General features: G+C 39.5%; 1 protein-coding gene and 1 long non-coding RNA gene across 2 annotated transcripts in view; one reads left to right on the top strand and one right to left on the bottom strand.

The window, feature by feature from the left end:
• Positions 1-3,562: 3,562 nt before the first annotated feature.
• On the bottom strand, positions 3,563-5,039 carry LOC133541984 (uncharacterized). The gene is made up of 3 exons (XR_009804028.1): positions 4,769-5,039; positions 4,575-4,676; positions 3,563-4,412 (listed from the first exon to the last, which is right to left on the bottom strand). It is a non-coding gene; the product is annotated as an uncharacterized LOC133541984 (long non-coding RNA).
• Positions 4,193-23,220, top strand: part of LOC133541982 (neuroblast differentiation-associated protein AHNAK-like) — a 43,887-nt gene continuing 24,859 nt past the window's right edge. The window contains exon 1 of the mRNA XM_061885735.1: positions 4,193-4,424. Coding sequence (XP_061741719.1) covers positions 4,367-4,424 — 58 coding nt within the window. The 5' untranslated portion in view covers positions 4,193-4,366. The remainder of the gene's footprint in view (positions 4,425-23,220) is intronic.

Genomic DNA, 23,220 nt, shown 5'->3' with positions numbered 1-23,220 from the left:
ACATGTTGTTTGTTTTATTCCATATAGTGACGGATGCTGGTCTTTCAAGTAGGGGAAGCTAATTTTTGGCTACTCTCTGGACAGAAGTACAGTCTCTAATTAAAGATAAAATATATAAAGATGCTCAATTTTACTAAGAAAACGTCAATTAATGCATTGTAAAACACTCCACATGAGCTCAGAACCACGGAATGAAACTTGAAAAATGTTCAGGTAGTGGGTTTTATTTCAAGATTGCTGATTCGCTCCTTTTCCTCTGAATCAAAAAGGTATTTCGCCTCAGGCAGATTATCCAATCCTCATGCAGAAGGCCAGCATCCTGGCTAGCTGAAGCCAAGCCCACTATACTCACACTTTCACCGATGAGCGGGATAAAGCCGAACATTTATCCAAAAACGGTCTAGTTTCACTGCAATAGAGAGCCCACTCAAAGCTCCCACGAAGAAATCAATGGACACTCACCTTTAACACTGTTTAAAGCATGGTGATGCTACCACAATGAATTAGAAGAAGAAAGTTTAATTAGCTGTCGCAAAAGTAGCTGATTCTGAGCAAAAGTTGAACGCATTGTAGCACAGAGTTAGTCAATGACCAGTGAACACAAAAGTACACTTTTGACCACTGTTTGACCACACCTTTGTGTCTTAAGAGCAATCGCCACTGATGTAAATATATGTATATACTATATACGTTTTAGAAGCTGGGTGCGAAGCAGATCCAGCTACAGTGAAACACTAAACCATTGTGTAGCATTATTGCTAAGTGCTAAACAAGAAATACAAAAGCTCTCACTCCGATGGCGACTTATGGGATGGTTGTATCTTTAAAGGGGAACATTATCACCAGACCTATGTAAGCGTCAATATATACCTTGATGGTGCAGAAAAAAGACCATATATTTTTTTAACCGATTTCCGAACTCTAAATGGGTGAATTTTGGCGAATTAAACGCCTTTCTGTTTATCGCGCTGGAGGCGATGACGTCAGAATGTGACGTCGCCGAGGTAACACACCCGCCATTTTCATTTTCTACACATTACAAACACTGGGTCTCAGCTCTGTTATTTTCCGTTTTTTTGACTATTTTTTGGAACCTTGGAGACATCATGCCTCGACGGTGTGTTGTCGGAGGGTCTAACAACACTAACAGGGAGGGATTCAAGTTGCACCACTGGCCCGAAGATGCGAAAGTGTGTGCCGCCAGACCCCCATTGAATGTGCTGGAGTGTCTCCACATTTTACCGGCGATGCTAAGGCAGACATGGCACAGAGATGTATGGATAACCTGCAGATGCATTTGCAACGATAGTCAACGAAATCACAAAGGTGAGTTTTGTTGATGTTGACTGCCAGCTAATCGATGCTAACATGCTATGCTAATCGATGCTAACATGCTATTTACCGGCGGTGCTAAAGCAGACATGGTACAGAGATGTATGGATAACCTGCAGATGCATTTGCAACTATATTACGTTTCCTTCCACCCACATTAATGATAAAAAAACACTTACCAATCGACGGATTTGAGTTGCTCCAGTGTCAAAAGATGCGAAAGTCCTGATCGTTTGGTCCGCACATTTTACCGGCGATGCTAACGTAGCTATTCGGCCATGCTAAGGCTATGAATAGGGTCAATAGCTATTTGCTCGATAGCTTCAGTTTCTTCTTCAATACTTTCATACTCCAACCATCTGTTTCAATACATGCGTAATCTGTTGAATCGCTTAAGTCGCTGAAATCCGTGTTTGGATCCGAGCTAATGTCACTATATCTTGCTGTGGTATTCCCATTGTTTGTTTACATTGGCAGCACTGTGTGACGTCACAGGGAAATGGATAGTGGTTTCGAAGATAGCGAAAATAAGGCACTTTAAAGCTTTATTTAGGGATATTCCGAGACCGGTAAAATTTTGATAAAAACTTCAAAAAATACAACAAGCCACTGAGAACTGATTTTTATTGTTTTTAACCCTTTTGAATTTGTGATAATGTTCCCCTTTAAGGACATGACTTGTTTTGTGAGTCCAGCAATATCCTACTCTGTGATGCTTTGTATGCTGGATCCCAAGACGCAGAGGCGGGAAGCAGGTGCGTAACAAAAAAATGTCCTTTAATTAGCAGGAACTAAGCCACAGCTTGTGGCAATAACGGAAATGTGTACCATAAATAATAAAGAAATACACACAAAACAAACAGTGGCCAGTAGAGCTGGGCGATATATTGATATACTCAATGTATCGCGGGTTGTGCAATATAGAAAATGACTATATCGTGATATTCGAGTACACTTTCTCACACGGTTGCTTTTTAGCTGCACGCATTACACTGAATGCGTTTCCCACTCTTTCTTGTCTCTCCTTCTCACAGAGACATAAAAAAGCGCACCTTCTTACACAGATCACACGTGCAACGTCACACGCTCTCCCCGAGCAAAGAGGTAGCTACATGATAACATTAGCTGTGATGCTAACGGTGTGTCGTGAGTAGTAATACGAGAGAGAGAAGGTGCTAATCTGGTAACAAATGGAGGAATAATTAATTCCCAAGAAAAACAGCACGGGGTGCATCGTCTGACGGTGGTTTGGCTTCAAGCGGGAATATGTTGAACAATTATGCGGCAAAAGCGTTGCTACAAAAAGTAGCAGCACTGCTAATGTGTAGCATCATTTCAAAAGTCACCCGCTAGAGAATAAAGAGTGCTTGAAACTCTGCATGTCAACATCTCCATTCGGTGCCACACCAACAAAACGCCGAAACAACTATTGACAGATCAACACCGTATGCAAAAAAAAAAGTTAACAACAGAAATGGTAAATGGGTTGTACTTGCATAGCGCTTTTCTACCTTTTTTTTAAGAAACTCAAAGGGATTTGACACTATTTCTCATTCACCCATTCACACACACACATTCACACACTGATGGCGGAACAGAAGGAGATAACGTCTGCAGGAACCTGTTATGCAGCTCATTTTTATTTGACGGTTATTGAAATATCTTGTGTGACATCATGCACAAAAGTGTACTTTATTTGTTTTAACTATTGTAGTGGCGTTTTGTGAAAAAAAAAAAATTACACTTTAACTTAGTGTTGTTTTGATGTCATCTTGGTGACATCATTCACAAAAGTGCACTTTATTCGTTTTAAAGTATTGGAGTGGCGTTCTGTACAAAAAGTACACCCCAATTTAGTGTTGTTTTGATATGTCATCTTAGTGACATCATTCACAAAAGTGCACTCTATTCGTTTTAAACTATTGTAGTGGTGTTTTATACAAAAAGTACACCCTAATTAAGTGTAGATTTGATATGTCATCTTAGTGACATCATTCACAAAAGTGCACTTATAGCTTGTTTTAAAATGTCTCTGACAATCTTGCACTTTCTGTTTTGTAAATGACATGAATGTTTGTGCCACTGCTTAATAACTGTTAAATAAATACACTTTTGGTCAATTGACGTAGTTGTGATTTCCCTCTCTGCATGAAAGTAAAAAATGAGCATATATTAATGCAGTATGAACAAGAAAGTTTTAATGTAGACACATAGAATCATCATACTGCTGTGATTATATGCATCAAGTGTTCATTCAAGGCTAAGGCAAAAATATCGAGATGCATATCGTGTATCGCGACATGGCCCAAAAATATCGAGACAAACAAAAGGCCATATCGCCCAACCCTAGGACAATACAAGTTTGTTGGCTCCCATGAAGTCTGCAGTCAGCAGAAATGTGAGCATGAAATAGCAGCTGCCTTACAAACGTATATACGCTCTTACTCAAAGCTTGTGACCGTGGCGATCGCTTGGACATAAATCAACAACGTTGGACTATCAAACAGGGCTAGACTAGATGGGAGGACTTTTTCTTGTTGTTTGTTTTCTCGCTGCCCGTCTGATAGAGCCAAGACGACTGCTGGAGCGTCAAGTTGCCTCTACAAAGAGGGCTTTAAACTGCATGTACACGGCAGCAAATCAACTTACGGCCTCATGTCAGTAAACAGTTACACACACACACACACACACCGCCTTCCCATTAGTGCTGAATGTCCTTGTCCGATTAGGGCGATCAATGAGACTGTAGCGAGGAGGGAGGAAGAGGAGGATGAGGAAGGTTAAGAAGGAGAAGAAAGGGATGAGTCTGTGTTGGGAGGGGGTGGGCCGGCAGCTCCTCCCATAATGAAGTTATCGAGCAGTGCTGGAGGTCCGTGTTTACAGCTTGCTCGCACTCTCCACCCGGCGGACGGCGGCGAGCGCGCTCACTCTTTTCTCGCAAGTCATCTTTGGGTGCCACCGGAGCCGAGGACGTCCCCGCCACCCCTCCATCGGTACCGCCTCGGCAGGGCTGTAGGAGCCGGTCTTCGCCATCATGTGCGACTGTTTCCACCTGGCCTTCCCGAACTGGCACGCCGCTCCTTCAGGGACAGGTGACCGTCCCTTCCTTTAAAACCCTTTGTCTGACTGACTTTGTGTGAGCCGAGCAACTCGCTGACTCAGCAGTTGTCATGCAGCAGTGGCTGTGTGTGTGTGCGTGTGTGTGTGTGTGTGTGTGTGAGGGGAGCGGTGCTGATGCTGACCTGCAGTGAGCGCTGGGTGTGTCGTCTGCAGAGATGTCATCATCTTTAACGTTGCCCACGAGGACCTCCTGTGGCAGCCCAGCAGCGGCAGGACAGTAAAGACTGTGGTAGTGAGATAAAAAAAAAAAAAAAAAAAGATGACGTCGTGCTTAAAGCTGCGGGTCAAATGTGGAATAGAATTAAAGAGCTGCCACCTGTAACGTCACTTTTCCCCGTACTTGAGAACAATGTCCCTGCATTCTTTACGCTGCAGTGCTGACTTCCTCATGATGCGTCACATTATTTTCCCCCTGCAAGGCAATTAAACGCTGCGTTCAAGTGAGTTGGACGGGGGGGGGAAGGATTCTTCCAGCCTTATTTCTAAAAGCACATCAAGTGTGCCAGCACGGTCAAGTCGAGGTCAAAGTTGGATTCTGCTTCGATGAGTCCTGTTCATGTCAGTGACGGTCTTGATTCTGCACAAATATTAGATTTTACTTGCAAGTTGCGTTACAAGTTGAGATTGGTGTGATTCATTAAGACTACAACTCCCACACTGCAAAAACTGAAATCTAAGTAAGATTAAATATCTCAAATTGTCATGACGGGAGGGGGGGGGGGGGGAGGGGGAGTTGCAGCTTGCTGCGGGGTTTGTTCTCCCGGGATGCAAACGTACTATTCCGGACCATTGATTTTGATTGATTGAAACTTTTATTAGTAGATTGCACAGTACAGTACATATTCCGTACAATTGATCACTAAATGGTAACACCCGAATAAGTTTTTCAACTTGATTAAGTCGGGGTCCACGTTAATCAATTCAAGGTGAAGGTGTGAAGGTAGGAACATATTTATTAATCTAACTAAAAATATGGGCAGGGCGTGAGGTAAACAAACATAAACTTCGGCGTGGAACAAACACAAAACTGTGGCATGAAACAAACAATATAAACTAGGGCTTGGAACAAAAACAAGAAACGGTGGCAAGAAATAAACACGACTTACGTGGACACAGCGGCGATTTGAGCAACATGACCTATGGTATCGCAAGGAAACAAGCAATGACGCCAGCCCGACTAACTGGCTAACACAGGCTTAAATAAGGGTCTTGATTAGAAACAGGTGCGCAGTCCGAACACCAGAGGCAGTTGAATCTCATAAGTCGGCAAGGTAACCAAACAAAACAAGGGAGCACAAACAGGAACTAAAAGAGTCCAAAACTAACAAAAAATAACGAAAACATAATCCAGACCACAGGTCATGACACAAATAAGGGTGATATTTGCTTATTTTCTGTCTTTTATGATGATTCTTTTCACTAAGCAGATTTTATGTTAGTGTTTTACTTGTTTTAAGGGTTTTTGTCTTAAATTATTTCAGTAAGACATTACAGCTTGTAGCTGAAATTGTATGACCTATATCGAGTAAAACATGCTCGAAACTACAATATCAACTGTCGCAAAGCTGTGTCATTAGCACTCACAAGTATAAAACTACTTTTTTAAAGCAATAATTTCTTACTTCAAGCATTAAAAAAAGAATCATATCATTATGTCAAGATAATGGCACTAGCTTTTGCTTAATTTAAGAATATTTTTCAACATATTGAGCAAAAAGGTATTTTTTTCTACCAAGAAAATTGCAGTTGTTATTAGTGAGAACATACTTATTTTAAGGTATTTTTGGGTTCATTGAGGTTAGCTAATTTTACTTGTTTTGGAGAGTCTTGACAAGCCGAATTTTCTTGTTCTATTGGCAGATAATTTTGCATAGTTCAAATAAAATACCCCTAATTTTTGTATTTTTTTTCTTGTTTTTGAACACTGACTTTTTGCAGTTCAGTAGGCCACCCAAAGACTGTTAGCCACCTTTCTTTAGTAAATGCAGCCATTACATTGGAATGTTGTGGACCACTCAAATTGGGTATGCTTGAATAGACGGACGCTTCAGACATCTACTGAGAATCCTCCTGTTGCTGTAGGACTGTAGGTAATATTAGCTGTAAATATATCTGATATAATTAGAAAAATTATTTCTTATGTAGTCCATATATTAAGGTGTCCTTTTACAAAATTGCCATTTAATTTTTAGTTTAAAGATTTTATTTGAGTGTTTTTGTTTCTGTAAAATGTTCTTTATAAAGTATTCCTACAGTAAAAAAAAATGTTGTACCAATACAACTTTTTTCAGAAATTACTAACTTTTTTTGTATAAAAATACACTTTTCCACCTGCGATGGGGTGGCGACTTGTCTAGGGTGTACTCCGCCTTCGCCTGATTGTAGCTGAGATAGGCACCAGCGCCCCCCGCAACCCCAAAGGAAATAAGCGGTATAAAAATGGATGGATGGCCATTTTTCCACAATAGTTTTACTTTGATCATGTAAAATGGCATACATGTTGTTGTAAAATTTTAGTTTTCGTCTCAAAATATTCATACAGTGCATAATTCTTGTGCAATGGAATTTTTTTCTTACACAATATTACATTTTTTTATGAAAAATACTTTCATAATATATTTCTTTCATTTTGTAAAATTATGTAATTTTGTCCGTAAAATAAAATATTTTCTCAGATTATTCTTAATAAATATTGTATGAAAACGTTTTCTGACAATTTTTTACTTTTTTTTATAGATACCTATTACTTTTTCCCTAAATATTTTTGACTTTAATAATATAAAATGTCCTAAGTTTTTTCTTAAAATAGGTACACACAATTCTTGTAAAATTCTCACAACATTGCATTTTTATAAAAAAAAACTAAATTTTTCTGAAAATATTTGACATTAATCCTATAAAATTGCATATGTTTTTCTAGTAAAAATTTTTCATTTCATCTCAAAATGTTTTAACATATCTGTTTTACACTTTATAGTTTTCCTTACAAAATTACTAACTTTTCTTTAAAAAAAACTTTCAAAAAGTAATTTACTTTAATCTTTTAAAATTACAAAACAAAAAACATTTTGTCTTGTAAAAAAAAAAAACATTCACAGAATATTCCTGAACATTCTCTCACAATATTGCAAGGTTTTTTGAAAATAAATGTGACTTTAAAAAATATATATAAATTTGACTTTAATCATTTAAAATGGCATACATTTTTTTAATTTTTAAAAACTTCCTAAAATATTTCTGCACAATTTTTGTAAAAAAAAACATTTTTCTCAAAATATTGCATTTTTCTGAAAAAACAAAACAAAACATTCTTTACAGTATATTTGACTTTAATTTTGTAAAATGGCATAATTTACTTTAAGTAAAATATTAACTTTTCTCTCAAACTTTACCGACATAATTCTTGTACAAAGACAACTTTTTACCACATAACATTATTAAATTTTTGGTGAGTAAAAAAAAAAATATTTTTTTTCCCCACAATATATTTTCACAATACTTTAATCAAGTAAAATGGCATCAATCAATCAATCAATGTTTACTTATATAGCCCTAAATCACGTGTCTCAAAGGGCTGCACAAGCCACAACCACATCCTCGACTCAGATCCCACATCACGGCAAGAAAAAACTCAACCCAATGGTATAAATGCTCTTGTAAATGCTCTTTAAAATGTTGTCTCAAAATATTTTTACTTATACAATGACATTTTTTTTCTCACATTACTAACCTTTTTGTAAAAAACAAAAAATAATTTTCCATAATAGTTTTATAATGTGAAATGGCATACATTTTTCTTTAAAAAATTCAAACTTTTTTCTTAAAATATTTTTTTCTAATATTTTTACACAATTCTTGTAAAATAACTGTTTTCTCACAATATTGCATTTTTATAAAATACACCCCAAAACTTTTAGATATTCGACTTTAATCCTGTAAAATGGCAAAATTATAGTGCAATGCCCCCCATTTTTCTCACAATATGAATATTTTTTTTCTAAAAAAAAAAAAATAAATACATAGAAATACAAATATTTGGAATATATTTGGGTTTAACCTTGTAAAATTATATAATTTTGGTCTTGTAAAATAAATCTATATCTCAGTATATTTAAAAAAAATGTTTGAAAAGAAGAAAAAAGAAACGAACTGTAAAGACAGTAGAACAAACTGTGCTTAAGTGACACATGAGATGGCATTAGAGGCAACTTAAATGAACTACAGCTGTCCAGATATTGTTGCGCTAAATGAAGATAATTCTATTTCCACAAATGATTACGTTTTTTCCGCTCAGTAAATTAAAAGTCCAAAACAAACGCATATGATAAAATGTTAGTTAATTGGAACTATCAGCACACTATCATGTTTCAGTACTCAATCAGTAAAGTACAATCACACTTCACATATTGGGTTATACAGTAGATAGAAGGGGTCTTCACAGTTTTCTAGGCCAAGGACTCCAGACGGTGATCCTCAATATATAATCACTTCTTCCTTATTCCATTTCTGACAGTTCCCTGAAAGTTTATTACAATCCGCTCATAACTTTTTGAGGTACCGTATTTATAGTGGAAATAAAGAAACATTGCAAAGCCTTTTGTCAGTGGACCACTCTCCTTGTCACTGTAGGTCAGGGGTCGGCAACCTTTACCACTCAAAGAGCCATTTTGACCCGTTTCACAAAGTAAAGAAAACAATGGGAGCCACATAACTCTATTGAAATTTATAATGAAATAATACTGCATACAGAGTTTTTTTTTGCTTTGTGCTATGTATAAACCAGGGGTCTCAGACACGTGGCCTGCACGTGAATAGTAAATGTGTTGTTAGGGCGGCCCGTGAGTTTTTTATGAATGACGCTTGACAGCCTCACACCTGCCAACCCTCCCAATTTTCCCGGGAGACTCCCGAATTTCATAGTAATTATTCTCTCGAATGTATGCTGGTGTTCACCCAATGAACAATAATAAGGGCAAGAATGACAAACACATTTCAGGAGAACATCCACACTATAACACAACATAAACACGACAGAACAAATACCCAGAATCCCATGTATCCTGACTATTCCGGGCTCCATTATACACCCAGCTATCACCAGGCCCCCGCCCCCCCAACCCCCACCCCTCCGTGCGTCGGTTGAGGTGGGCGGGGTTGGGGGGTTGGTGGTAACTGGGTGTTACTGTTGAGCCAAAAGCGGTAAAATAGCAAGCAAAAATGCACGAAAAAAAGAGAACTTTATGGAAAGTCGTTCTCCCGACAAGACAGGACTATTTCATCTTCGACGAGAAAACGCCTGCTGGCGTCCTTCGCCACATGCAGAGAGGTGGAACTTTACTGTTTGGATCACAGTTGACTGCATTGACAACATACAATGTAGATTGTTACATTATCTGCTTTGGTAAACTGGAATAAAAACTTGGCAGAAAAAAAAAAACGGTGAAGAGGAAGTCTGGAATCACTTTTATCGGAGACTTTTGTCAAAACATATCAAGACATCTTCTCATACTAATTACACACTTCCGGCTTGACAATAATAGCGCTAGACTTCACGTCCGGTCTAACGGCCAAAACAATGAGAAACTGTCTTACATTACGATCATGCTTTGCCAAAGCTGTTCTGTACTGTAATCTGTGATATATCGACCTACATAAATGTTAATTGGCAGATTGAAATAAAGTGTATATTCTTTTATAACTTTTTCTGAATAATAGTCCGCAATTACAGATTGTTTGACAGGCTCAACATTACATTTTAATACTAAATTGAGAAGGTTCAAACATTGTCATGCAGAGATATGAATACTATTAACGTGTACAACGGGTAATGTACAGAATATCGGAAGCATTTATTCAGGTAGAAATATCACAGATTACATGACCAAACATCTTTGACGATCAATGCCTGATTGTAACAATCCACACTTTGTGTTATCAATGTGTATAACATGGTGTAGCTCCTCCTCAGCAGGCATACAAAGTCTGTATTCCTGTAAAATACAAAATCTGGCACGACACCAACACACCGCGGGTCATTTTTATTCTCGATTCTCTTAAAAACGTGCTTAGTTCCTTTTTATGCTGAGCTGTTTAAAAAACATTTCATTAAAGCAAAGTAATTGTCCAGTCTTGGTAATAAAAACTTGCAAATTATCTGTCAAGGGTACAAATATTGATGATGAAAATGAATATTTATCTGTGATTAATTGCAATTATTTTGGGTTGGCTATGAACAAAGTGTGATTAATCGAGATTAAATCTTTTAATCGTCTGACAGCCCTATTCATTATATATGAGACAGACAGGTACCATAATAAAATAAGCGGGTACCTCGTTTAAATGTACTTTTATCCCTGTGGTTGTTTTACAATCGTTTCTACCTTCTTTGAAGGTTAACCTCCTCGGCGTAGTATAAGTTTTAGTGTTCATGAGGGTTGATAGTCAAGAAATAGGGATAAAAATCATGGCTAGAATTGATGCCCGTTTATCCTCTCTGACCTTCTAATGATGTTAATTTTGTTTACTTCCATGGCGTGGGAAGCAAATTGAAGTCAGCAAATTTAACTAAAAAGTAAGGTTCCTCTAATCCGACTTATACTCATCATCGGCGGTCAATCGTGGTCGAGTATGACTGTCCTCCTTCCTGGTCGTTGTGGGTCTTCAGCTGGGCGTGGAGGCCGATTCTGGACCCGATTACTCTGGGGCAATGTGGACAAGGGAATGTAGTGGTGGTGGGTTTGGGTTGGGCCTGTTGGTGGATGCTCTCTCCTTTCTTAGTCTGCGCTTGTCTTGTGCAGCATGGCGGAGGTCGTCATTATATTGTGCGGCACCCTCATGGACAAGGTTTCTCCACATCGTCCTGTCTGTTGCCTTGACTTCCCAAGACTTAAGGTCTATGCGACACTTTGTCAGGTTTGCCTTGATGTTATCCTTTAATCTCTTCTTTTGACCTCCCGGGGCCTGTTTCCCTTCAACAAGCTGGGAATAAAGGACTTGTTTTGGGAGGCGAGAGTCAGGCATGCGGACTACATGGTCAGTCTAAATCGTGGCAGTGATGGTGGGCAAGCCAGCCTCCTCCAGGACGCTACTGTTGGTGCGTCAGTCCTCCCAGCTGATCCTGAGGATTTTTCGGAGACATCTATGATGGTAGGTCTCGAGTGCCTTTAAGTTCCTGCTGTAGGTGGTCCAGGCTTCTGACACATACATAAGGGTAGGGAGCACGACTGCTTTACCAGGATTTTGGTCTTTGCTTGGAGGTCACGGTTCTCGAAGACTCACTTCCTCAGCCTTGAGAAGGCCCCACTGGCACAGCTGAGGCGGTGGTGAATTTCATCGTCAAGGACAGCTTTAGACGACAGGAGGCTCCCGGGATATGTGAAGTGGTCCACATTTTCCAGTCGGATTTTGTCTATTGAGAGGTTTGGGGGCAGGACAGGCACACTACTGTTTGGTGGTGGTTGGTGGAGGATTTGGGTTTTCTTTATATTGATGGCAAGACCAAGCTGCTTGTATGTCTTCGCAAAAGCAGACAGAGTGCACTGTAGGTCCTCTTCTGAGAGGGCTACGAGGGCATGATCGTCTACATACTGCAGCTCCATGATGGATATGGTGGGGGTTTGACCTTTAGCCCTGAAAACGGTTGATGTTTAGGAGTTGACCGTCGGTTCTGTACATTATTTCGACTCCCTGGGGCAGATGTATGTTTGTGAGATGGAGGATAGCAGCAACAAAAATGGAAAATAGTGTTGGAGCGATGACACATCCCTGTTTTACACCTGTGTCTACCCTAAAGGGTTCCGTTTCATCTCCACTACCTTTGAGCACTGTGGCTGACATTTTTTCATGCAGTAACCTTAGTACCCGGATGTATTTGTCTGGGCAGCCAATCTTGGACAGAACCAGCCAAAGGGCCTGACGGTTAACCGAATCGAAGGATTTGGTGAGGTCTATGAAGGCCATGTATAGAATAGAATAGAAAGTACTTTATTGATCCCTGGGGGAAATTATTTTGTTCCCGGCATTTTTCTTGCAGTTGTCATGCGATGAAAATCATGTCTTTGGTTCCTCTGCTTGGGCGAAATCCACTCTGAGACTCAGGAAGCACGCTTTCTGACAGGGGGGGGAGGCTGTTGGCCAAAACCCAAGCGAGGGCTTTCCCTATGGTGGACAGGAGAGAGATGCCATGGTAATTCCCACAGTCTGCCTTGTCTCCTTTCTTAAATATGGAGACAATTAGGGTATATCTGAGCTGTGCAGGGATTTCCTCTTCTTCCCATATTTTGAGAAGCAGGGCATGGATGTGCTTGGTAAGATCGGGTCCACCTTTCTTCAGGACTTCTGCTGGAATGCCGTCGGGCCCAGCAGCCTTGTTGTTCCTCATCTTCCCAATGGCATCCTGCAGGTACTCCGAGGTAAGTGGTTCTCCCATGCTTGCATCTGTGGGTTGTTGTGGGAGTTGGTCAAAAGCCTCCATCTCAGGTATAGTGTCCCTGTTTAAGAGGTCCTCGTAGTGTTCTTTCCACCTGTTTGAAATTGCGTCCTTGACCTTCAGCAGCAGCAGACCATCCTTTGAGCAAAGGGGGGTTAGGCAGCGGTGGCTGGGACCATGCACCACTCTTGTGGCATCGAAGAAGCCTCTTGTGTCTCCGGAGTCAGCAAGCTGCTCGATCTTCAGAGCCTTCTTTGTCCACCACTGGTTCTTCAGTTTCCTAATCTGTGTTTGGACAGCTGTCTTCGCTTTGGCGTGGGCTACTCTTTTCACTTTGCAGTGGATGTCGTTTTGCCAAGTGATGAAAGCTTGCCGCTTGTTGTCAATTAGTTGCTGGATCTCAGTGTCGTTCTCATCAAACCAGTCTTGATGTCTCCGCTTTTTGAGACCAAGAATATTTTTGCAGGATTTCATCATGGCAGTCGAAAGTGTGCTCCAATGTGTTTCCGTAAACCAAATTGGATACATGGATGATACAGCAGAGGATTGGGAGAATGTCATGTGGTCAGATGAAACCAAAGTAGAACTTTTTGGTATAAACTCAATTTGTCGTGTTTGGAGGAAGAAGAATACTTAGTTTCATCCCAAGAACACCACACCTACTGTGAAGCATGGGGGTGGAAACATCATGCTTTGGGGCTGTTTTTCTGCTAAGGGGACCGGATGATTGATCCGTGTTAAGGATAGAATGAATGGGGCCATGTATCGTGAGATTTTGAGCCAAAACCTCCTTCCATCAGTGAGAGCTTTGAATGGTTGACCGAATACTTATTTTCCACCATAATTTACAAATAAATTCTTTAAAATTCCTACGCAGTGAATTCCAGGATTTTTTTTTCACATTCTGTCTCTCACAGTTGAAGTGTACCTATGATGAAATTTACAGACCTCTGTCATCATTTTAAATGGGAGAACTTGCACAATCGGTGGCTGACTAAATACTTTTTTGCCCCACTGTGTGTGTATATATATATATATATATATATATATATATATTAGATATGGGTGTACAATGTACATGTATGTGTATATACAGTATATGTGTGTACATATTCTACTCATATAATGAATAATTAATATAATTGGATATTAGGAGTATGTGAAAGTTTGACTCCTACCTTGTTTACTTCTGTGACGACCTCCTACATTTTTTGTAATCAATCAGAAATATCAAACAGCTAAAATGCATCAAACATGGATAAGTGTGGAGAGAGTATTTTGCATTTTTCCCATCTTGCATTGTAATGGATTTAAAAATGCTTATGGTGATTGGACGTTTTTTTTTTTTTTTTTAATATCCACACAATTCAGTGAGCAGGTTGTGTTGTGTGTGACAATGTATGTTGACTTTTTGTGTTGATTTAATTTTTTGGAGCCATGACTAGGGAAGGTTGTTTGGATTAGGTCATGTAAGTAAATGCTTTGCTGTATTTTTGGTCTTTTATCTGATTTCCTCACGTTATCCACAAGATGGCGGAACATTTGTAGCAATCAAATTAGCAATCAGATTGTCAGATATTCCAAATTAATTTGGAAATACCTCGCTGTCCAGATTCCTTATGAAACTCATGATGTCTAACAGGCCAAACTGAAGACGTTGGCTGGTCGCGCTTGGCCCGTGCAACGTACTTTGGACACCCCTGATTTAAACTTTTGTCAGCATAATGCGGTCGAACTGTAACAGAGCTCAGGAAATGTTTGTTTTGCTCGTCTCATGACATTTGGTGAATAAAGGCAGATGAAAATGTGAAATTTGAGGATTACATTGCATAGATTGGGGTTTGTTTTCAGGGAATGAATATATCGAAAGCACGAGACTTTGTGGCCGCATGTTCAAATCCTGCAGAAAATCTAATTGTGTTTCTTGGCTTCCACTTTCTTATAATTTAGATGCAAACAAACTTAGCCGCAGTGAAGGGAACTTGTGTCCAAAGACTGAGAAGAATTCACATCCAAGAGCTCAAATCATCAACTGTATGACTTTTGATTAGTTTAGTCTTGGACATAACACAGTCTAGTTATGTCAGTAAACCGGGCACAGCTAACGCAATCAAGACAGGAGACTATATTTTCATTGCTTTATGTTTTGTTTTGGCAAGGCATGATTAGTACAATCAGCAGCAACGCAAACGCAGACCTTCGACTGTCAGGGCACTGTGCTAAAGATAAGGCAACGTGATCAGAAGCACTTGAGCAGCTAGGGAGGAGCCACACCCTGCACGTGCAGTGCTGCAGTCACAACCTACAAGGAATCATGCAGCAGCTGCTGCGTCTAAAAGGCTGCCTTAACCCTTCTATACAGGTGCATCTTACATCGTCAGAATATGATGAAAAAGTTCAAAAATGTTTGTGGGAAAATTAATAGATAGTATAGATTCATTATACATAGATTACAAAATTCCAAACATTTAATTATTATCATGTTGATGATTATGGTTTACAGATAGTAAAAAAAACTATCTTAATGTCTCAGAAAATGTGAGTACTACATAAAATCCTTTTTTGTTATAAATGTCTGGAGTGTATGCGGAATTCTATGCACCCACTATTTGGGTGGGTCTCTTTTTGCATGAATTACTGCATCAATAAAGTGTGGCACAAAGGCCATCTGCCTGTGGCACTCTGCGGCTGAAAGGTCTGTATTTTTAGGGTCTGTTGAGTCTCATCTAGGGTTGTCACAATACCAAAATGTATTTCGATACTTTTCTAAACAAAGGGGACCACAAAAAAAATAGCATTATTGGCTTTATTTTAACAAAAAAATCTTACAACGCATTAAACATAGGTTTCTTATAGCAATTGAAGAACAATTTTGGCCTTAAATAAGATAGTGAATATACTATAATGTACAAATTGTGTTTTAGTAGTAAGTAAACAAACAAAGGCTCCTAATTTGTCTGCTGACGTATGCAGTAACATATTGTGTCATTTCTCATTGTATTATTTTGTCAAAATTATGAGGGAATAGTGGTAGAAAATGGATGGATCGAAACTGTAAAAAATGCTTATTAATCTACATGTTCATTGACTGTTAAAATCTGTTTTTTTTCTATTTCAAAATGTTATCTACGCTTCTGTTTAAATATCCATCCATCCATCTATTGTCTACCGCTTGTCCCTTTTGGGGTCGCTGGAGCCTATCTCAGCTGCATTCGGGCGGAAGGCGCGGTACACTCTGGACAAGTCGCCACCTCATCGCAGGGCCAACACAGATAGACAGACAACATTCACACTCACATTCACACACTAGGGCCAATTTTAGTGTTGCCAATCAACCTGAATGTTTTTTTGGAGGTGGGAGGAAGCCGGAGTACCCAGAGGGAACCCAAGCAGTCACGGGTAGAACATGCAAACTCCACACAGAAAGATCCCGAGCTCGAGATTGAACTCAGGACTACTCAGGACCTTTGTATTTGTGAGGCAGATGCACTAACCCCTGTTCCACCGTGCTGCCAAAATAGTGATCATACTGTACAAATTGTCTTTTAGTAGAAAGTAAACGAACAAAGGCTCCAAATTTGTCTGCTAACATATGCAGTAACATATTCTGTCATTTCTCATTCTATTATTTTGTCAAAATTATGACGGACAAGCGGTAGAAAATGGAAGGATGGAACCTGTAACAATGGATTAATAATCCACTTGTTCATTCACTGTTAAAATCTGGTTATTTCCCGTTTCAAAATGTTATCTACACTTCTGTTCAAATATAATAATCACTTAAAATTCTACTTATAATTATACCACAAATTTAGGTATCAATCCGATACTAAGTAGTTACAGGATCATACATTGGTCATGTTTAAATTCATCATGTGTCCAGGGACGTATTTCCTGAGTTTATAAACATTAGATGAATTTTTCCAAAAAAGCAAAAAAAGATTTGGCGACGATAAAAAAATATCGATGTAATCATAGTAGTATCGACTAGATACGCTTTTGCACTTGGTATCACTACAGTGGATGCTAAATGTAGATAAACCTGTTGCATTTGTTTACATTCAGGAACGCTATCTTTTGTTAGCGGTGATGCCGGTAAGCTATCGTATCCTCCTAAATAGGAATATATATACATATATATGTGTATATATATATATATATATATATATATATATAAATATATATATATGTATATATATATAATCCTTTCATGAATGAGTATACAGTATCCGTTTGGCCACCATGTTCAATGGAGAAGTCTGATATACGTTAGCGGTGATGCCGGTAAGCCATCGTATCCTCCTAAATAGGAATATATATATATATATATGTGTATATATATATATATGTGCATATATATATATATATATATATATATATATATATATATATATATATATATATATATATATATATATATATATATATATATGTATATATATATAATCCTTTCATGAATGAGTATACAGTATCCGTTTGGCCACCATGTTCAATGGAGAAGTCTGATATACAAAATTTGCACGCAGCATACCCCTTCAACTTTGAGCTGTCCTGGATGAACTGAAATTATTTTTTCCAATCATTTTGCAACATGCAAGCATACTTCTTCTTACTCATCATCGTCATGTCTCTTCTTCGTTCTTCTGCTTCGTCTCTGTTATGTTTTTGGACATTACTACTTGCCGTAGTTTTGAAGCAATGCAAGATGGGAATCCGGATGTTGTGTGTCAGTGTATTAACGTGCCGGCTGGAATAAACACACACTGGGAAATAGCTCCGTGCCTGCCTACTTTATGGGTTATAGATAAACCTATGGCTAATGGAGACATATATACTAGTCTCCTTTTCAGGTGAGAGAGGACGCTAAAGGCAGTGCCTTTAAGGCACGCCCCCAATATTGTTGTCCGGGTGGAAATCGGGAGAAATTCCGGAGAAGGGTTTCCCCGGGAGATTTTCGGGAGGGGCACTGAAATTCAGGAGTCTCCCGGGAATATCGGGAGGGTTGGCAAGTATGGTGTGTAGTGAAACATGTTTAGCTATTCCTCATTCTGCAGGAATGATACTTGTGAGAAACGTACTTTACCCGTCGCCATGGAGGCAGGGATTAATAATTTAGAAGTAGCTAAATCACTGCCGACCGCGGATGGATATTAGTTGCTAGATATCTCGCCATGTTTTAAAGCACCTCTTCCTGAGGGCGTTGCAGTGTTATAGCTTCACCTTTATCTTTAGTTTTTAGGCCAAAATGTGTCAATTCTCATTTTCTCTCCAAACACTGCGTCTGCTTTAAGTACTATGTGATTTTGCGCTGCAGATCATGCTCCTCTGCTTGTAAAACCAGCAATGTCATGAAGTGACCACGCCCTTTCATGCCCGTTAAAAAAGACAAAAAAAAAGAAGGGCGAATCGATACTTTTCAAACAGGGTATAGCACCGTTTTTGATTCATTAGTATCGCGATAATATCCTAGTACCGGTATATCAATCAATCAATCAATGTTTATTTATATAGCCCTAAATCATAAATGTCTCAAAGGACTGTACAAACCATTACGACTACAACATCCTCGGAAGAACCCACATAAAGGCAAGGAAAACTCACACCCAGTGGGCAGGGAGAATTCACACCCAGTGGGACGCCAGTGACAATGATGACTATGAGAAACCTTGGAGAGGACCTCAAATGTGGGCAACCCCCCCTCTAGGGGACCGAAAGCAATGGATGTCGAGCGGGTCTAACATGATACTGTGAAAGTTCAATCCATAGTGGCTCCAACACAGCCGTGAGAGTTCAGTTCAAAGCGGATCCAAGACAGCAGCGAGAGTCCCGTCCACAGGAAACCATCCCAAGCGGCGGCGGATCAGCAGCGTAGAGATGTCCCAAACCGATATACTGACATTGTAGTCTCATCTACAATGCCCCATAGATTTTCTATGCGTTCAAGTTCATCCATCCATCCATCTTCTGCCGCTTATCCGAGGTCAGGTTGCGGGGGCAGCAGCCTTAGCAGGGAAGCCCAGACTTCCCTCTCCCCAGCCACTTCGTCCAGCTCCTCCCGGGAGATCCCGAAGCGTTTCCAGACCAGAACGGGAGACATAGTCTTCCAACTATGTCCTGGGTCTTTCCCATGGCCTCCTATCGGTCGGACGTGCCCGAAACAGGTCAGGCAAGTTAAAGTAAAAGTTAAAGTACCAATGATTGTCACACACACACACTAGGTGTGGTGAAATGTGTCCTCTGCATTTGACCCATCCCCTTGTTCACCCCCTGGGAGGTGAGGGGAGCAGTGAGCAGCAGCGGTGCCGCGCCTGGGAATAATTTTTGGTGATTCATCCATCCATTTTCTGCCGCTTTTCCCTTTTGGTGTCGCGGGGGGGGCCGCTGGAGTCTATCTCAGCTGCATTCGGGCGGAAGGCAGTGTACACCCTGGACAAGTCGCCACCTCATCACAGGGCCAACACAGATAGACAGACAACATTTACACACTAGGGCCAATTTAGTGTTGCCAATCAACCTATCCCCAGGTGCATGTCTTTGGAGGTGGGAAGAAGCCAGAGTACCCGGAGGGAACCCACGCAGTCACGGGGAGAACATGCAAACTCCACACAGAAAGATCCCTGGACTACTCAGGACCTTCGTATTGTGAGGCAGATGCACTAACCACTCTAACACCGTGCTGCCCATTTTTGGTGATTAAACCCCCAATTCCAACCCTTGATGCTGAGCAGGGAGGTAATGGGTCCCATTTTATAGTCTTTGGTACGACTTGTGGAATGAACACATTATTACACCTCATTTTGTTGTGATGCCCCACTGGATGCATTAAACAATGTAATGAGGTTTTCCAAAATAAATCAACTCAAGTTATAGAAAAAAATGCCCACATGGCACTGCCTAAAAACAGCAGCTTAGAATTTGGGACATGCTCTCCCTGAGACAGCATGAGTAGGTTGAGGTGGGGTTGAGGTGAGGGGGCTAGGGGGTATATTGTAGCGTCCCGGAAGAGTTAGGGCTGCAAGGGGTTATGGGTATTTGTTCTGTTGTGTTTATGTAGTGTTACGGTGCTGATGTTCTCCCGAAATGTGTTTGTCATTCTTGTTTGCTGTGGGTTCACAGTGTGGTGTATATTTGTAACAGTGTTAAAGTTGTTTATACGGCCACCTGTATGGCTGTTAACCAAGTATGCATTGCATTCACTTGTGTGCGTGAAAAAACGTTGATATTATGTGATATAGCTGGCACGCAAAGGGAGTACTTTTAAGGTTTATTGCCAATCTGTACTTCTTCCTACGTCTGTGTACCACTCCGTACAGATGCGTTATAGTCATAAATTTTACTTTTTGAAACCGATATCAATAATTTCCGATATTACATTTCAAAGCATTTATCGACCGATAATATCGGCAGTCCGATATAATCAATCATCTCTACTATTTAGCAAACCCAGCGGGATTTATCAAGACTTAAACTGTTTTGCGGGAGCTGTTTTGCCTCTGTATGTGTGCGCAAACTGGCAGTTGAGCAGAAATAACGGTGAGAATGTTTGTCAACATACAGTATATATATATATATATATATATATATATATATATATATATATATATATATATATATATATAAGAAGGAGGATAGGGATGATGTTTGTTAAGAAATTATCGACGTCGATGCCATTAGCGAATCCTCTTATCGAAACGATTCCTTATCGAATCTCTTATCAAATCCAAGGTGTGTGCACCTTACGTGTGCACTGAGTTCCAAAAGCCATAGATATTATGTGACCGAGCCAGCACGCTGTTTATATGGAGAAAAAGCGGACATGACTGAGGACAGCATGCGGACGTGATTAAGGACAGAATGCGGCTGTTAAAGGGTGAAGGGTTCAGGTGAGAGAGGACGCTAATATTTTTGTCTGGGTGGAAAATCGAGAGAAATTTGTGAGAATGGTTGCCCCGGGAGATTTTTCGGGAGGAGTACTGAAATTCAGGACTTTCCCGGGAAAATCGGGAGGGTTAGCAAGTATGACTGTAATACCAGTAAAATACCCAGCCCAATTTTAACACATAGCAAAACTGGAGCACATTCACATGAATGAGCAGTAAATGAGCGAAGCGATGATCATGTTATTCTGATTTATAACACCAAAAGACTTATAAGGTTTGATCAAATTAATATAAATATCAAATAGATTCCATGGTCATTTTGTGGGGGAATGAGCATGAGCATGAGCATGGGCGTGCATGTGGGAACCTCAGTTTCCTTCAACAACGACAAAACTACTACTCACGGCATACTTTCTGACGGACAAATTAGGATAAATTATGATCCTGAGTCTTATATTTGTTTGCCTGATTATAAGGAGGATGAGCAACCAGTTTTAGAAGCTGTGTACTACACAGACATCATGTATCTGTGGGGCTAAGTGCTAAACAAGAAATACAAAATTAAGTTCTTGATAAAACACTTACTGTACAATGTTTGCTTTCACTGGGATGCCGACTGAAAGGATGTTCATATCTTCCCGTTTAGATGAAAAAAAAAATCATAATCCTTGTGAAGGGTTAAAAAATAATTGCCGCTCAAGCCTTTTTTTGTGTGTCTTTATGGGCGTCTCCAGGTATAAGTTGGATGTCACAGATGACCCGTTTCTTGGTTTTTGGCAACAACCTTCGAGAGGTATTATTTATAATCTACAATGAACCAATCACCGATTCGAGACGAAGCAGCAGCAAGGAACCGGCTAAATATGTCAATACAGCAGCGAATATAAACACAGTATGGCTAATAATTGGTTAATATTCAAGTCACGAGATGGAAATGACGTACTGTTAGCGGTTTTTGGGTGGTTATTTAGAGGGCTTTGTGGGCGGAATAGAGGACCCCCGTTGACTCAATTGTATTATATTATTTATTGTTGACTTTTGCTAGGGTTTGTTTACGATTAAGAATGCATAAAAAAGTAAAACATATGCGTTTGTGTCTTATAAGGGGAATATATATATACATATATATATATATATATATATATATATATATATATATATATATATATATATATATATATATATGTACCCTACTTCGCAGGGCATATAGTATGCGCCTGCCTTGAATTACTGCAGGGTCAAACTTGCTTCCCAAAATAATTAACGCATGCTTAGTATTACCGCCTGGTCAAACCCGTGACGTCACGAGTGACACTTCCCTTGTCATCATTTTCAAAATGGAGGAGGCTGATTTCAATACCGGTAATTTGAAATCGCATAAAGGGAAGAAGATTAAGAGCTATTCAGTAGGATTTAAGGTCCAAGCTTACATCACACTCAAATTTTAACTGCATGCCTTTGGTAAGTGCTGGAGTGAGAAGAGGTTTTAAAGTACTTAGCGCATGCTTACTTTTACCGCATGCCTTTGGTAAGCGCAGGAGTGAGAAGAGGTTTTAAATTAATTAGCGCCCCGGCGGCAATTCAAGGAAATACAGATATATATATATATATATATATATATATATATATATATATATATATATATATATAAATAGATAGTTTTTTCTAACAGATACAAGTTCGGGAAAAAAAATTGGTATGACCTTCACCCGGTACTCCACAAAGTCTTCTGGAAATCTGTGGTTTTTACACATATATCGCTAACTGTATTTTTTTCCAGTGTTTTGTTATATTTTTTTATGAATATTTTGGGCTCATCAGAGTATGGCAAAGTGATACATTTGCACACAAGGTGAGCGGTTAAGATAAAGTGCTATGCCTTATTTGCACACAAATCACTTGAGTTGCTTTAGTGTTTACAAGACAGCAACTGTGTTAAAAAAAAAAAAAGCTTGTTGTTAGTACCTCTACTGTATTCATTTCTAGGACTTGGACAAAGCGCATCACCAGGTGGGTGAGCTGCTTCGCTAAATGCCTCTAAGGGATGGTGTACATAGTGTAATACATTTTATCAAATTTTTTTCTTTCTAATTACTAAATGGGATGTCATTTGATGTTATGTTTTTAAAGGCCTACTGAAATGAGATTTTCTTATGTAAACGGGGATAGCAGGTCCATTCTATGTGTCATATTTGATAATTTCGCGATATTGCCATAATTTTGCTGAAAGGATTTAGTAGAGAACATCAACGATAAAGTTCGCAACTTTTGGTCGCTAATAAAAAGCCTTGCTTTTACCGGAAGTAGCAGACGATGTGCGCGTGACGTCACTGGTTGTAGGGCTCCTCACATCCTCATATTGTTTATAATGTGAGCCTCCGGCAGCAAGAGCTATTTGGACCGCGAAAGCGACAATTTCCCCATTAATTTGAGCGAGGATGAAAGATTAGTGAATGAGGA

Source organism: Nerophis ophidion, linkage group LG24, assembly GCF_033978795.1.
Source record: "Nerophis ophidion isolate RoL-2023_Sa linkage group LG24, RoL_Noph_v1.0, whole genome shotgun sequence".
Classification (NCBI taxonomy): domain Eukaryota; kingdom Metazoa; phylum Chordata; class Actinopteri; order Syngnathiformes; family Syngnathidae; genus Nerophis; species Nerophis ophidion.
This window is presented reverse-complemented; position numbering and strand designations above follow the sequence as displayed.